General features: G+C 36.5%; 1 protein-coding gene across 1 annotated transcript in view; it reads right to left on the minus strand.

Annotated features, from left to right (window-relative positions):
- Positions 1–18,018, minus strand: part of ALDH1A1 (aldehyde dehydrogenase 1 family member A1) — a 33,238-nt gene that overhangs the window by 1,547 nt on the left and 13,673 nt on the right. Inside the window, exons 3-7 of the mRNA XM_034647339.1 lie at positions 17,843–17,852; positions 16,965–17,186; positions 12,073–12,237; positions 7,643–7,800; positions 996–1,070 (exon numbers count right to left, since the gene is read on the minus strand). Of these exons, the coding sequence (XP_034503230.1) occupies positions 996–1,070; positions 7,643–7,800; positions 12,073–12,237; positions 16,965–17,186; positions 17,843–17,852 (630 nt within the window). The remainder of the gene's footprint in view (positions 1–995; positions 1,071–7,642; positions 7,801–12,072; positions 12,238–16,964; positions 17,187–17,842; positions 17,853–18,018) is intronic.

Genomic DNA, 18,018 nt, shown 5'->3' on the forward strand with positions numbered 1-18,018 from the left:
CATGACTTTTAAAATGTATTGATAATAAAACTAACTATATTGCCACCACTTTCTGTGTATACATATGTATATGTACATTTTCAAAAAGTCTATAAACCCGGTTTCAAAAGCAACTTGAAGGCTTCTAAATGAATTTATATATATATATTCTCAATCTAGTCATGACTATAAAACATGTTTTCCTTAGTCAAATTACCCTTTACGTTTATATATGATATATACATATCATATATACATATCATATATGTATATGATATATACATATCATATATAAATCATATATATCAAATATATGTCATAGATCAAATCATATATATCAAATATATAAATCATCTATATCAAATATGTATCATATATAAATATGTATCAAATATAAAGTTATATATGATATAAACTTATATAAGATATAAATATCATTTATATTTATATATAATATATATTTACATCAAATGTATATATTTGATATATATCAAAAATAACTAATTCAGGTAATTTAAAATTTTAGGTTCCATATCAAAATATTTCATCAAATGAGAGTTACTCTTCTTACACTGAGAAGCTTTTTGAGATAAAGGCACAAATTTAGTTACTTAAGAGGTATATTCAAATGACTAGAGTGTTCTAATATTTTCACACTTCTTAACAGTAATCAATTTGTAGTTTTTCTTCCTTTTTGGAAATATTTCCCAGAGAGATTACATTCTTATATACAGCAAGAAACGCCAAAAGTAGGCAATATTTCAATAACCAATATAAAGTGCTTAGTATGGTCCCTTATGAATAGTAGGAGCTTACCATGTTATATTTCCCTTCTGGCATCATTTTTTTTTGAAGTTATGGGCTAAATCTAGCATTTAAAAGCAATTTGACAGTATGAATCTCCAGGAGAGAACAGAAGCAGGTTTTAACTCAAGTAGCAACTATGGGTTGATTCTATGGGGTGACAATTGTTTTGATCAAGGGAAGCATTTAACTTGGTAGAAAGTTATTCTTACATTTCTCTTCCATTTCCAGACATCTTGAATCCACCGAAGGGGCACTGGGCAGATACCGCGCTATAACAATTCACCCTGAGGAAAAAAGAAGTACATTGTGGATCATACTCAACCTATGAAATAACTCTTAAATCTGGAAATTTAAAGCTCCTTGTTAATTTCAATATAACCAACACATTAAAAAAAACAGTACTATAAATTAGAATGCAGAAATACATGTGTATGTACTGCCTAGAAAGAAACAGAATGGCACAGCTCTGTGTGTGGGGAGTTATTTTGGTAGAACACCGTGTCCCTAAGAAGCTGTAGTTTGAGTTATAAAAGACAGAAGGGCCAACATGCTGTTGGAAAGAGGATATGGTTTGTCAGAGAACTGGAGTTTGTTGGGTGGGTGTTCTTTACTGCCTATATTCACAAACTTTGTAATTCTCTTGAGGACTGTGTAAGTAACAGGCTAGAATCAATGATCTTTTGCAATTGTAATATGTATCACATTACTCAGTTCACTTTTTCCATTAATTGGTTTAATAAATTACTTAGAGAGGCCTTAGCAGGAGTTGGGTTTCACTATCAATTTGTTTATCCCTTGCCATATTTCATAAAATGTTTGAAGATGTTATATGAACAAATATAATTACAAAAGCATGAATAATTAGAATAAAGGAAAAATTATGATAAAAGGTCAAGACAAGGAGGAAAAGTTAGAATATAGTTTTGCAGGGCGTGAGCAATGCGTTTAGCTTTCAATCTCCTGGTGGCCAAAGTGAACAGCAAAATTCAATTGCCTATATGATTCTCATTATACATAAGAAGAAAAAATATTATTTAAAGGAGAAACAACATTATTTTAAAATATTTCCTCTTCCTTGATGTTATTATAATAGGAGAACAACAATGTGACTTCTAGATACATTGTATTATGCATGGAGTTTGACTACGAATTTGATCCTGAGATAATATTCAGACAATTCCTTAGTTAAAGCATTTACTTCCCCAATTCTCAGAGCTCCATGTACTCATTGGACCACAGTTTCTTATCGAAGTCTCTCCTTCTGGAGCACAGTTCCTTAAATAAATGTGTGCTTTCAAAAGACAACTTGTCTCTGCTTTGTTTAATTGTCCTTCAAACTACAAAATCAGATTCCCTACTCTGAAATTATGGGTAAAATCCCAGCAACCCTGGGATTCAATAATTATCCTGAAAACACCCAGTGGAAACTATGTCCGGGACAACATNTTATCTTGAAAACACCAAGTGGAAACTATGTCTGGGACAATGCCAGAACTAGAATTATGTTCGAGAATAAATAGCAATAATATGCCTCTGTTTTAATAGCAGAGGAATTCCTGACTGGGGATTTCCACACCACTGGGCAGAATGATGTCATATGCTCCCCAGTCCAGCAGGCATACAACATTCCAAAGTCAAAAACCTGAAACTTGTCTTTGTGAAAAGGTACAGAAAATGAGTTTGCTCTTCTGACCCTATACTGGAAATGAACCTATTTTAGCTGAAGTAAATGGAGAGCTAAGAAATATTCAGTGATATTAAGTTCAAAATAATCATCCTTGTCAATTGATTCTCCTTCCACAGCCTCTTCTTGTTATAAGGAAGGGAGGTTCCAAACCCACAAGGCCTGGCTTTGCCCCCTTCGTACCCAGGTGATACTGAGAAAGGCCTGCCTAACATATCTGTTCTCCTTTGTGAGAGTGATAATATTTAATATGGAAGTGATCATATTTAATCAGGTTATTTCAAGGCATAAGTAAGGCGATGTATAGAATGTGCTTTTTTTTTTTAATAGAATGTCCTTCTTATAGTGGCTGGTATGTAAAAAGTTTTTAGTAACTGGAGATAATATACATACATGTAATAGTAATGCTGAATCTTATTAATAATTTTATCATAGGAAAATTGCACTTTAATCACTAGCCTTACTCTTTATTTAAGAAGAATTTGCTTGATTTTAAGTCTCTGAAAGGAAACATCCCACTATAGAAAGAATCAGGCTTTCAAGCAATTTCTCTGTCCTGGTTGCACAAAGAATCACACGGGAACTTTGAAAAATACTCTTTACATAAAAACCTTTAAATAAAAGTCCACATTCAATCTCAGACATTGATATAATAGATGGATTTGATAATCATCATCTGATGCCAAATCAGTTTATTCTTATTTTTAAAGCTCCCCAGATGACTGATGCAGAGCCAGGGCTGAGAACCACTACTGTCAGGTCCGAACGAGGTCTGCATCTCAGCAGCCATTTACTGTGTGAGCTTTGATCAATGACTTACCTTCACTAAACTACACTTTTTTCATCGATAAATTTGGCCTAACAATCACACCATTGTTGTAAGGTGAAATGAGATAATGAACATAAGGAACGGAGAATACTGCCTGGCATAGAACATATTGACTAAATGGTGATTCTCTGATTAGGAAAAAAGATTCCAGAGCTACGGAGTGGGGCAAGGACTGCTTGGCTGTCCCTTTGAAGGATCAATACTTTTCAGCCCCCCTGCTCAGTAATGCAGGGTTGGGAAAGAAACAGCAGGCTGCTTTTCCTTAAAACTGTGATGCTCGGGGCACCAGGCTGGCTCAGTTGGTGGAGAATGTGACTCTAGATCTTGGGGCTGTGAGCTCAAGGCCCATGTTGGGCATAGAGATCACGTAAAAATATAAATAAAATAAATAAATAAATAAATAAATAAATATTGTTCGATGTGTAATGGATTTTTAACTGGAGTAGGTGTGACTGATTATCCAGAAGGAAAATAATCTTTCAATACTGACAGGACTGAGAGGACAAAATGAGGTTCAATGGGGTAAAAATTACCAACACAGCAGTCCAGAGACTGGGGGCTGAGCAGAGGTGCAACAGGTTGAGGGGCATTGCCTTAACGTATAAAAATCAGAGATATAAGGATACAGTATAAATCAGATATAAAGCACGTATAAATCAGGTTAAAAATGAACTGGCACGTTTCTCAAAATGACGATGTTCTTCCAACTTAAGACCTTCAGACATCTCTAATAATTCCAGAATAAGAAACTGATATAAGAATTAAACATTTGCAGATATAAGGGCTTCGAATAAATATTGTCCCACTAATTAAATGGATTAAAGCAGAAGTTCAGGGGCGCCTGGGTGGCACAGCGGTTAAGCATCTGCCTTCGGCTCAGGGCGTGATCCCATCGTTGTGGGATCGAGCCCCACATCAGGCTCCTCTGCTATGAGCCTGCTTCTTCCTCTCCCACTCCCCCTGCTTGTGTTCCCTCTCTCGCCGGCNATTTGCAGATATAAGGGCTTCGAATAAATATTGTCCCACTAATTAAATGGATTAAAGCAGAAGTTCATCTCCCTTGTGTATAGCACAGTGCCAAGTACCTAGAAATTACTGAGACACTTACATTATATTAGCCAAACATTAAAATATTTTGAGTAAGCAATTTAGGGGCTAGATACAGAGAAAATACCCTTCTGAAGTTCTTCCAATAGAGCAGGGTTTTTTTTTAAATTTTTTTTTTGCTTTGGTTCGTTGTTGTTGTTTTGTTTTGTTTGTTTTGTTTTGGTTTTGGTTTTAAGGCAGTAACTGCTTGTCCAGCAGGCCATGTGATTCCAAATGAAAAAAATCAAAGTAATCTGAAAAAATTCAAAGTCAGGCGTGGATCAAGATGGTAACATAGGATTATTCTGAACTCACCTTTTCTCATGAACGCATACCTAAACAATCTGACTTCACACCTAAAGAAACCAGAAAACGAAGGAAGAATGAAGCTTAAAGCTAACAGAAGGAAGGATGTAAGAAAGGTCACAGTGGAAATAAATAAATGGAATAGAGACTGGAGAGACAGTAGAAAAGATCTGTAAAACTCAGAGCATGTTCTTTGAAAAGATAAACAAAATTGACAAACCTTTAGCTAGACTTATCAAGAACAAAAGAGAAGGTTTAAATAAATAAATCAGAAATGAAAGAGGAGAAGTTACAACCAGTACCACAGAAATAGAAAAGATCATAGGAGAATACCACAAATAATTATACACCAACAAATTGGACAACTTAGAAGAAATGATTAAATTCTGGGATGCCTGATTGGCTCAGTCAGTTAAGCTTCTGCCTTCAGCTCAGGTCATGATCCCAGGGTCCTGGGATTGAGTCCTGCATCAGACTCCTTGCTCAGGACGGAGCCTATTTCTCCCTCTGCCTGCTGCTCCCCCTGCTGTGCTCTCTTTCTCTGTCTCTCTAACAGATAAATAAATAAATAAATCTTTTTAAAAAGTGATTAAATTCTAAAAAAATAAGAGTTTTAAGGACTAAATCATGAAGAAATAGAAAATCTGAATAGACCAATTACTAGTAAAGAAATTGAATCAGTAATCAAAAAATTCCCAGCAAACAAATTTCAGGACCAGATGGATTGATTCATGAATTCTACAAAACATGCAAAGATTTAATACCTATCTTTCTCAAACTCTTCCAAAAACTTAAAGACAAACTCATTTTATGTGGCCGGCATCACCCTGATACCAAAAAGACACAAGGACATCACAGAAAAAGAAAATTATAGGCCAATATCCTTGATGAACATAGATGCTAAATCTCCAACAAAATATTAGCAAACCCAATTCAATGATGCATTAGAAGAGTCATACATCATGATCAAGTGGGATTTATTCCAGGGATGCAAGGATGATTCAACATCTGCAAATTAATCATCCAGCTCTACCACATTAACAAAATAAAGGATAAAAATCATATGATAAGCTCAATAGATGCATAAAAAGACTGGACAAAATTCAACATCCATTAATGGTAAAAACTCTCAGAAAGTGGGGATAGAGGAAATAGAGGGGATATAGCGCAACGTAATAAAAGCCATGTATGACACATACATTAGCCACAGCTAACATCATACTTAATGGTGAAAAGCTGAAAGTTTTCCCTTTAAGATCAGGAATAAGACAAGGATGTCCACTCCCATCATTTTTATTCAACATAATATTGGAAGTCCTAGCCAGAGCAATTAGGCAAGAAAAGGAAATAAAACTATCCAAATAGGAAAGGGAGAAGTAAAACTGTCACTATATGGAACAGAATAGAGAACCCAAAAATAAACCCATGCATATATGGTAACTGATTTGTGACAAAAGAGGTGAGAATAGAAAATGGGGAGAGGACAGTCTCTTCAATCATTGGTGTGGGGAAAACTGGATAGTCACATGCAAAATACTGAAACTTGGCTGCTACTGTACACCATACACAAAAATAACTCAAAATAAAGATTTCAATTTAAGACTTGAAACTTAAAACTCTTAGGTAAAAAACACAGGCCGTAAGCTACTTGATGTCAGTCCTGGCAACAAATTTTTGAATCTGACTCTAAATGCAAAGGCAACAAAAGCAAAAATTAACAAATGGGGACATCAAACTAAAAAGGTTCCGCTCAGCAAAGGAAACCATTAGCAAAATGAAAAGACAACCTACTGAATGGGAGAAAAATATTTTCAAATCATATATCCAATGAGAGATTGACCTCCAAAATACATAAAGAAGTCATACAACAAATAATCAAAAAACAAACGGTCCAATAAAAAACGGGCAGAGGATCTACATAGACACTTTTCCAAAGAAGATATGCAGATGGCCAACAGGCACAGGAAAAGATGCTCAATATCACTCATTATCAGGGAAATGCAAATCAAAACTACTTGGGATGTTAACTCGCTCCTCTCAGAATGACTCGTTTCAAAAGGATAAGAAATAACAGTGTTGGCGAGGACACGGAGAAAAGGGAACTCTTGTGCTGTTGGTGGGAATGGAAATTGGTGCAGCCACTACGGAAAACAGTATGGAGGCACCTCAAAAGATTAAAAATAGAACTGTCATACGATCCAGCAATTCTACTTCTGGGTACTTATCCAAAGGAAATAAAAGTAACAGTTTAAAAAGATATATGCACCCTATGTTCATTGCAACATTATTTGCAATAGCCAAGATATGGAAACAACCTAAGTGTCCATCGATGGATGAACGGATAAAGAAGATGTGATGTATGTGTACTATGGAATACTACTCAGCCATAAAAAAGGAAATCCTCACCATTGGTGACAACACGGATGGACCTTGAAGGTATTATTCTAAGTAAAAGAAGTCAGAGAAAAACAGATATTATATGATTTCACTTACATGTGGAATCTAAGAAACAAAACAAACAAAACAAAATGTATGGGTACAGAGAATAGACTGGTAGGATGTAGGGAATGGGACACACATGTAAAGGGGGTCAAGAGGTACAAACTTCCAGATAAAAAATAAGTAAGTCATGGGGGTATAATGTACAACATGGCAGCTACAGTACATGATTTTGTACTACATATTTGATAGTTGCCAAGACAGTAAATTTTTAAAGTTCTCATCACAAGAAAAAAAATTTAATTTTGGAGAGTGACTGATGATAGCCAGTCACTTTGTAGGGATCACTTTGTGGTGTATACAAATATCAAATTATTGTGTCGTACACCTGAAAGTAATATCATGTCAATACCTCAAAAATAAATACGTAAATACAGAGAAAAAACAAAGTTCAAAGTAACATGTTAATGTGGTTTATACTGAAAAGACAGTATTGGGTAGACTGGACTTACCACACTGTCCCAGCCTGCAGAGCGGAGGAGACCGTTATGGCTTTATCGAGATCTGTGGTAAAGATTCCTGCTGATAACCCATAAACAGTATTATTTGCTCTCTTGATCACCTCATCTAAAGATTTAAACTTCATGATTTGCTGCACCGGTCCAAATATCTGTATCATAGAAAAATGCATGAAAGAAATCAAAGTAACAGGTTAAAACTGAATATTTTAAATGGTATTGCAATTTTATTCCCCTACCAACTATCGTAAATTAAGATTTTACCTTGCATCTCAAAGTGTGAATCAAAATGGTAGCTGCTGGAATGGGAGGTTAGGATACACAATGGTCATGTGATAAATTCCCTTTGGAATAAAATGAGGTAGAAATAAATAAGGCAAAATTCATTTTCTTGTTGTTGGAATTAGACTTCCAATAACTCACCATTGTGCATAAAGTCGTTAACTTCAGAGTTTCTTTTAAATTTAGGAATATTTTATATTCTCGCCCTAGTTTTCCACAGCAAGTCACTACATAAACAGCAAACTCAAGAAGCCAGTGCTTGCTCTACTGGAGAAATAAGTAGGCAATAATTGATAATAATGATTTTATTTTAAATATCAGTTTAAATATCAACTGAAATATCACCTATTCTACTGGACTTAGATCTTTTTATAATCACCCAAATTAGGTGAAACAACATGAATTTTTGTTCAGATTCTATTCTTCAGCCAAATCTTAAGCAACTCACATGTACCAAGCAAAATGATCCATTACTGTAAGAGCTTAAATCCCCAACCACTAACCAAAGCATGGGTTCATTAACTATAATCATAGGATAGGAAACAAACTCACGATTTGCTCATTCAAACCTAAACTGCTCTTTCACTTGTTCTAGATTCTCTGGTTAGCTCAGCCCAAAGTCAACTTATTCTGCATTTCATCCCCAGATGGGAGAAAAACAACAGGGTTTCTCTTAAAAATTAAGCTCCTGTATTATGTTTCTATAAAACATATATTAAAATTAAACAAAGAAGGGTCCTTCTGAAATTTAGTTTCCCAGAGACTAAAATTTTCTGGGAAATGTACGTTAGGGGTTGGCAAAAATCAGAAAAGNGACTAAAATTTTCTGGGAAATGTATGTTAGGGGTTGGCAAAAATCAGAAAAGATAGTTTTCCGGTGTTCATCACTGATGTAAGTATTGGAGTTGGGGGCTACCATTCCATAGAGGCTGAGTGCAAATCCTAAGGCTGTAAATCTGATTATAATGTTGTAACTTGGGAACCAGGTATATAGCAGCTATTGTAATAAGGGTGTTAATATCTTACATAATTTTAAACAAAGCACAGCATTCAAGGCTTCTTTGAAGTAACAAAACAAGCTACTATGTGTGTTATAGGAGCACAATAAATGTTTCCTTGATTGAACATTTTTTGGGGGGGCCTTTGTACTTTTCCATGGAATGCAAGAACAGCAGCTCTTGTATTTGTCAGTACACGCAAACTTTATATGCATATAAATGCAAAAATGAGTTAAAGGATGAATTGGTGTGGATAAACTATATTTGATTATCCATATGTATCTCTTTTGTTTTATTTTTCCTATTGTTTGCAAATCTGATTCTGCACTTTCCTCCTTGCTTGATGGCATTTTGGGAGGTAACGAAAATAAGATTCTCTATCATATCACAAATATGAGATACAAGTTCATTGGATAAAATGTTCTGATTCAGTATATTTGAGTTGACAGTGCCTTCTTGTTATAGTGTATTATGTGACACCTTCATAGCCCAAAGCCAAGGAATCTATCTCTGTATTTGTTAAAACCCCTCTGTCCAGGGCACCCAGTGGCTCAGTCAGTTAAGCATCTGACTCTTGATTTCAGTTCAGGTCATGATCTCAGGGTCATGAGACCGAGCCCCGTGACGAGCTCTACACTCAGTGCGGAGCCCCTCTGAGAGTCTCTCCCTCTCCCGCTACCCCTCACCCTGCTTGTGCTCTCTCTCTCAGGTAAATAAATAAATAAATAAATAAATAAATAAATAAAAAAATAAAAACTTTAAAAAAATAAAACACTTCTGTCCATGAGGTAGATTATTTATAATTCCTAAATGCAAACTAGCCTTTCCTAGTTATATAGTTATATATCACATCTCTGGATAACTTCTTTTTAATGTTAATTAGTTTGTGCTCACCTAATATTTGATTGCAATATATTTCTCCAGGAAAATTAGGAAGTGCAAGAGCTGAAAACAGGGCCAAGAGAATATGGAGGGAGATACATGTAAATAAAATCACATTCAAACCCTACATGACTTTTTATTACAAAATTCATATGGAAAAGCAAAGGAACTAGATTAGCTAACACGATTTCGAAAAAGAATAAAGTGAGAGGATTCAGTCTTCCCAGTTTCAAGACTTATTATACAGCCACCATAATCAAGAGAGTAGCAGCAGACAAAGCACACACAGTGGAACAGACTAGGGAACCTAGACTGATACGCAAACATGCACAACTGAAGTTTGACAAAGTTGCAAAAGTAACGGAATGGAAGAAAAGTTGCCTTTCAACAAATGATGCTAAAGCAATTAAACATCCATAGGCAAAACAGAACAAAACAGAACCCAACAACTTGGACTTAGGTCTCATTCCGTACATAAAAATTAACCTAAAGTGGACCATAGACTTATGAAATACATTATAAAACCTCTAGAAAAAAATTTAAAACACAGAAAAGTCTTTTAGATCTAGGAGTAAACAAAGGGTTCATAGAGTTGACACCAAACACTATCCATACAAGGGGAAAAACGGATAAATGAAAGTCCCTCAAAATGAAAAACTTTTGTTCTGAAAAAGACCCTGCTACGAAGATGAGAAGACAGCCTATGGACTGGGAGAAAATATTTGCAAACCACATATCCAACAAAAGACTGGTATCCAAAATACATAAAGAACCCTCAAAACTCAACAGTGAAAGGCAAACAATCCAATGAGAACACGGACAAAAGACATGAAGAACTATTTCATTAAGGAAGACATCAGATGGCAAACAACCCAATGAAAAGATGTACAATATCATTAGCTATTAGGGAAATGCAAATTTAATTCACCATGAGCTATCATGCCTATCAAAACAGCTAAAAGTAAAAATAATCACAACACTAAATGTGAGCAAGGCTGCAGGGAAACTGGATCACTCATACATTGCTAATGGGAACAAGAAAATGTTCAGCTACTCTGGAAACCAGTTTGCTGGTTTACTCTTGGGCATTTATCCCAGAGAAATGAAGACTTATGTTCATATAAAAACCTGTAACCAATGTTTAGAGCAGCATTATTCCTAGTAGCCCCAAACTGGAAACAATCACAGGTTCTTCAGTAGGTAAATGTTTAATGGTAGTACATCCATACTACGGAGAACTGCTCTGCAATAAAAAGAAACAAACTATCCTTACATGCAACAACCCAGACCAATCTGTAGAAAATGAAGCTGAGTGAAAAAAAAAATCCAATCCCAAAGGGTTGCACGGAGAATGAATCCACTTATGTAGAATTCTTAAGACGACCAAATTATAGAAATGGAAAACAGATTGGTGGTTAAGGGAAAGCCTGGGGTTAAGGATAGGGGGGTAGAGGAGGGCCATGGATTTGGCTATTAAAGAAACATGAGGGATTCATGTGGTGATGAAATGTTCTGTGTTTGTTTCAATGTCAACATACTGGCTGTGATACTGTGCTATAGTTTTTCGAGATGTTACCAATTGAAGGAAACTGGGTAAAAAGCAATTGGGATCTGTCTGCATCATTTCTCATAACAACTGTTGCATCTACAATTTATCATAAAATAAGTTTATTTTTAAAAATCTTGTGTATCATGTAATAATTTTCCAATTATCTTCGAATATATAATTTCCAGAGAAGAAAAAGCAACAACGAAATGAGGTTTTCTTTTCAATTACTTTAAAGCTTTGGAAGAAGCACCTAGAAATTGTTAAGCATCCTGATCTGTCTTTGGCTGGAAATTCTTGTCTGGCCTCAGGATTTCCTTACTATTTTTACTCTTGATTATAATAAATGGCTTTTTTTTTTTGTAATGTAATGAAAAGAACAGACATGAAAAGAAACATTTACCAAGAAAGAAGTTAAAAGAACTGACAATTTTATTTTTTTAAGATACATTTATTTATTTTAGAGATAGAGAGCTGTGCTTGAGCTGGGGGGGAAAAACAGAGGGGGAGGGAGTGGGACAAACGGACTCCACACTGAGTGTGGAGCCAGTTGTAGGGTTTGATCTCATGAACCTGAGCTGAAACCAAGTGTGGGACACTCAACCAACAGAGCCACCAAGGCTCCCCAAGCACTGAGATTTTTAAAGGGACACTTTGTACGCACACATAGAGAAAATATGGCAAGGAAGGGAACGGAGCAGAATGCAAATATTTACCTCTTCTTTGGCAATGCGCATGTCGTCTGTAACATTAGAGAAGACCGTGGGCTGGATGAAGTAGCCTTTATTTCCCCACGGACCTCCGCCACACTCCACTTTGGCCCCTTCTTTCTTCCCACTCTCAATGAGGTCAAGTATTTTTTCATACTGTTCCTTATCAATCTATTGGGAAAATATCACACAGAAACGAAAAGAAATGAATGAATTAAGTAAATAAGTAAGTTCATAAAGGTAATGTATTGCCGAGCCTGTTAATGAGGGTTTCAAAATGCTAGAATATTGTTAAGTGACATCTTCCATCAAAACAGCTGACAGAGGCTCAGATTCATTCTGTGTTTATTCTCCTGACTTTTCTAGAAAGAACACTTAAAGATAAATATTTGTATTCAGCATTTGTTTTACAGCTACATAAGCAACAAATATCAGCCCTGCAAATAAGTGTAAACGTTTTCACACAACTGTCATCTATTTACACTGGGAAAAATGCCTGGTAAGAGTCAAACACGCTTACTTGAAAACTATAGTCCTAAATGAAATAAAGAGGAAAACGAGAAGAGAACTTTGATACTGGGTTTAATTTAATATGGCAGTTGGAAAGCAGATGCTTTACGGCTTTGAAGACCCCTAGACCTCTGTTTGCTTCTCCTCATTCCTGACAACCTCCTCTGGCCGGATCCAAGCTGACCACGGCCTGGGCATCCTCCCCGTGAGGATCCCTGTGGGGCAGCCTCCACAGGTCCAATCCCAATCTCTACCCTGTCCCGATTATTAGCATCTGCTCCATTACAGAGGCCATGTCTAAATACGTGACAAGAATTACAGAGCCTTAATGGTTTGATAAGCAATATTTTTATAAGGAAAAAAAAAACAAGCTTAAGTCTGGAGTTCTGCCTGGGATACCCGAGCACACATCTTCCCTCCATGCACTGGAATTGGGGCTATGTATTGTCTCAGTTCCAAATTTGGGGAGACTGAGGACTTGAGCGATCCTTGGATTCTGAGTCACCGGAGAAGACTGCGCTGTCTCAGGTGCAGCCAGGGTTAAGTTTTAAAGGAAAAAGACTGAACATCCAGGAGTCCAGGTGGAGGGCCTCTTGCCAATTCAACTCGTCTCTTCTCATGACTTCAAGAGCATTGCTCTTTATCTTCTCCTTTGACTCTGCCATCTCCCCATCTTTCAAATCCCAGAAAAAGCTTTCAGACTAACTGCTCACAGCCCAGTTCCCATATCCAATGAGATTAAGTGCTACTTGAAACCAGAAACTATTTTATAAATTTGGCACAATATTTGGTACAATGTTGTTCAGTCCTCCTAGTGCACGATAGTTAACTGAATGTTTCAAAAAGAAAATGTTCCTTCATTTCCAGCAGATCAAGGGAGTTGTAATGTTGGTTTAATAACTGTTGGTTTGATATTTAAATTGTTACATAGTATTTACTATAGCCAGACTAAGGGGTGGTGGCAGTTTTGCCTGGTTAAAATATTTTGGAGTGCCAGCAAATAGCCAAGGATTCTTGTATCTCCATGCAGTCTCTGTGGCCTATTCCAAAATATTAATCTCACTATGGCCTCAAAAAATCATGATTTTGGGGGGTTTCATTTTAAGATGTATTCCCTAAGTGTAAACTTTTCCCTGCCTGTGACCAGAGTGGATATTTGGGGACAGGCCTAGTCTTGCCTATGCACTGGGAGGTAAAGGTGGAAAGGATTTGTTTGTTGGAAAACTTAGATGGTCAATAACTTGTAAGAATACAGGAATTCATAGTATAGTGTCTGGCCACTGACAATGTGGTTCTCTAACCAGCAACTCTAGTGTTACTTGGTGGCAAAATGCATTTCTTAGGCCTCAGGCTAGACTTACTGTATCAGAATTTGCATTTTTAATGAGATTCTCAGGTGACTCAAATGCACAGGAAAGATTGAGAACATTGTACCAAAGTTTAGGCCTAGTGATGGAAGTTTTCAGTTATACCTAGGGACATAGTGTAGTCTAGCTAATTTTGCTTCACCATAAATACAAATCTTCCTCAGAAGGTTTCAGATTGGCCATGTCCGAATTTGTTTTTCCTATTGGCCCTTAGGAACTTCTCAATAAGACTAGGATGTAGCAGGGGCTCTTTACCGTGTGACGGGCCATTAGCTCGTGGGCCAGTCTATGAAATGTAATAGGGCATGGCATTATAATAGTCTCAAAGTATACATTTTGATGTGTTTGTGCAAATTCTTTAATTCCTTAGGGTTGATGGGTTGAGAACGAAGACAGTTTGAGAAATGACACTGAGACATCCTTCAGATTATCTGGGACCCATAGATCAACAAAAGCAATGAGAGCAGATATATGAAGTTATTGATCTGTGATAGTAATTGTCACCATAGGTATAAGTGGAAGCTTGTCATTTTCATTTACTCAACAGACATTTGAGCATGTACTGTGAACCAGGCACTCAGACGCTTTATATAGATTATTGCATTTCACTGCCCAGTCACCCTGCAAGATTGGTGTTACTGCTTCCATTTTACAGATGAGAAAACAGAGCCTCAGGGAGGTTAATTTTAAATCCAACCTCTATTTTGAAAGTCCACCTCTCTGCAGTAGGACAAGTTGCAACTTCTGGTAATAATATTATAACGCTTGATGTGGGTATCATTACTTGCAAGTGAAAATACCAATTTTTCCAGGTTTTTAAACATGCATATTTTGGTCTATGAATTCAAATTGTAAAATCATGTTACCAATGAAGAAATTTATATATATACATATACATATTTATATACATATATTTATATACATATAAAATGTCTTTACATATATTTATATAGCTATAAAACATGTATTTACATATATTAAAATAGGTATTTACATATATTTATACACATATAAAAATACGCTTAGTGCATAAGTGTCTCTTCCCATAAGCTCTTCCTTATAACAACAAGTATTTTTAAGGGTAAGGAAGCCCCAAGGGCTTTTCAGTCTTACTTCTCAAATACCTACTTTGCACTTACTCAGCACAACCTGTGATGAAAATCTACTCATTTACACAGATTTTAGTCTTATATTAAGCAGTTAGGTCACTATTTACTTAAGAAGTCTATGGATAGGAATTTTCTTAAAAGTCTATTTTTACTCCCTTCACTTAGGAATCATGAGGAATTCTAGATCAATTTTTGAGCCTCTGGTTGAATTTTAGATCCTCTAGCGGAGAAAGTGCTGCCCAAGAATGTTCAGTAGTAAGTCTCTTAGATATTCTCTTCCTTTCACGTCCCCTTTCTTCCCCTCCTGATCCTGCTCAGATCTCTCTCTCTCTCTCTCTCTATATATATATATATATAAATCAAATGGGAAAAATGCTTTACTTTTACATAGACAGGTAGTTATTTAGAGAAAGAAATAATCACAACTTAAATCTTAGGATCTCTTCCTTTCTTAGAATTGGAGACCACGTCAAAATCAAATTTATTACATGTCTTGGCATCCATTTGAAAAGCTACCCAATATAAGCAAAATTAGCAGCTACTTCTCCGTACTAACTCAAGGATAAAAACAAAATATAATGTGATTAAGATAAAACAACGTATTACCTCATTTTCCAACTGAGTTATTTTAGGGCTTTTAGGTTTTAATATTTGGTATTGCCTAAATCCTAAGGTTTTCCTACTTGGCTATCTTGGCATGAGCAGAAAAACCCAAGACAGCCTTTTAACTCTTCCAGACTGTAAACTCTGTGAGGTCAGGTACCATATCCACCTTGTTCCTTTGGGCATTGCCAGGTATTCATCCCAGGGTTTAGCTGATAGTAGCGTTCAATAAATTTTGGCTAATAAAATTTATTCTTGGCTTAGTGAGTATGTTAAGAACCGTGTTTGCTTCAAATCAATAGCATGTAACAGTGTATAATATTTAGTGTGAAAGAATAACGTCTCCGAGCTTAATGTCTACACTCTAGACAACAATTTCTCAACAGCGGCCTGATTGGCATTTTGTGGCAGATAACTCTCAGCTCTCCTGTGCACCGTAAGATTTAATAGCATCTCTGGCCTCCACCCTCCATTAGATGCCAGTAGAACCACCCCCTCTCAACCACCCCAGTTGAGACAACTAAAAATGTCAAATATTTCCTTGGCGGGGGCAAAACTGTTCCCAGTTGAGAACCACTGCTCTAGATCAAGGTCCCAGAGGTCTGGAGTCAATTCAGAATGAAAGATCCAGGCATTTGCACAACAGACAATGAACAGGTTACTGTGCAAGGAAGAGGCAAAGGAAGACCCTTTTGTTGATAATGGTTTGAAGAACACATTAGAAAATGGGAACCTTATGGAACAACTGGCCTTTTCCACAGAAAATGAGACATTTCCCACAAAGCCAGGAACTCAGGACCTTCTATGACACTCAGGTCACCAAAGGCCCATCAGAGTAACTGAAGACCGGAGTGAACTGGGAGGTATGCTAGCTGCTCACATCTGTGGGATGGAAGCTAGACAAAGGACTGATCCTGAGGGAGAAAGAAATGCCAGGATTCTATAAGAACTTCCAAGTGGACAGAGACTGCATACAGGAATCAAGAGGTGTGCAGAATGAAAAAAAAAAAAAGAAATTTACAACATTTGCTGTTCTCCTCACATCTTTAATTGTCAACATGCTTCTTAAACTGTTTCAAGACATGAAGACGAGGCCACACAACCTCAGGGTGCTTTCTTTAACTTGGGGAGTGAGAGTCATCACTTCTCTTTTTTTTTTTTTTTTCTTTTTGGAAACACCAGACTGACACAGCATTGTCAGCTAGGAAGGTCTGTGGTAAGGAAATAATCTTATTCAATAAAAAGTACACCTAAAGAGGACATTTTGTTCTTGTCCCCGTGAATGCTATTCCTTCTTCTGTATACTCACCTGAGGGCCTTGTGTGACTCCTGGGGTCAGAGGATTTCCAAGGACATACTTTTTAGCCCGTTCAACACTCCTTCGAACAAACTCATCGTAAATCGATTCTTCCACGAAAAGCCTGGATGCGGCTACACAACACTGGCCTTGGTGGTAGAATAAGCCATGGTGTGCAAATTCGACAGCATTGTCCACTGCAAAGAGATACTCACGTTGAAGAAGAGATATTTCCTAAAGATGATGTAATTGTACACATCTCTCTCAGAGGCAGTAAGATGCTACAGAAAAATTATGAGTTGAATAGTCAGATGTAGATTCAATGCACCCCACCTCTTATCAGCCAGGTGACAAATGAACATTTCTAATCCTTTATTTGACATGGAAATGATAACCACAAATATAAAATCTCAGAAAAAATTAATATAGACACTACCAAGAATACAGAAAGTGTCATAAGATCCTATCCCACTGCAAATGATTTTTTTTTACATTTATTTATTTATTTTAGAGGGGGAGAGGGAAAGAGAGAGAGCACGTGCATGTGGGGGAGGGGCAGAGGGAGAGAATCTCAAGCAGGCTCTCCGCTGAGCATGGAGCCCGACCTGGGGCTTGATAGCAGGACCCTGACATCATGCCCTGAGGCGAAATCGAGAATGGATAGTTAACTGACTGCACCAGCCAGGCAACCCTGCACATGATTTCTGTAAACATCTCCATTTATAATTAGTTAGATGACTGAATACCTCAGACCTCGGATTTTAACTAAACGACAAAGAAAACCTGAACTATCTATTGCATTAAATAATTTAAAAATATTTTTAGATACCCTGATCAATAGGAAAAGTGATACTTCTGAAAAAAATTAATATTCAAAATCACTCACCTACCTTGACTGCCCTGTTTCAGGAAAAACATTTTCCAACTTTATATAAAATTTGCCATATTATTTCATATATGCCTGTAAACTCTTCCTATCTATGTATTTGAGATGGTAGAATGGGGCTTTAAGAGGAAAAATAGGTTGTCATCACTAAATCCTAAACGACCTGAAGAAAGTTTTCTC

The sequence above is a fragment of the Ailuropoda melanoleuca genome, chromosome 17 (assembly GCF_002007445.2).
Source record: "Ailuropoda melanoleuca isolate Jingjing chromosome 17, ASM200744v2, whole genome shotgun sequence".
NCBI classification, from domain to species: Eukaryota; Metazoa; Chordata; class Mammalia; order Carnivora; family Ursidae; genus Ailuropoda; species Ailuropoda melanoleuca.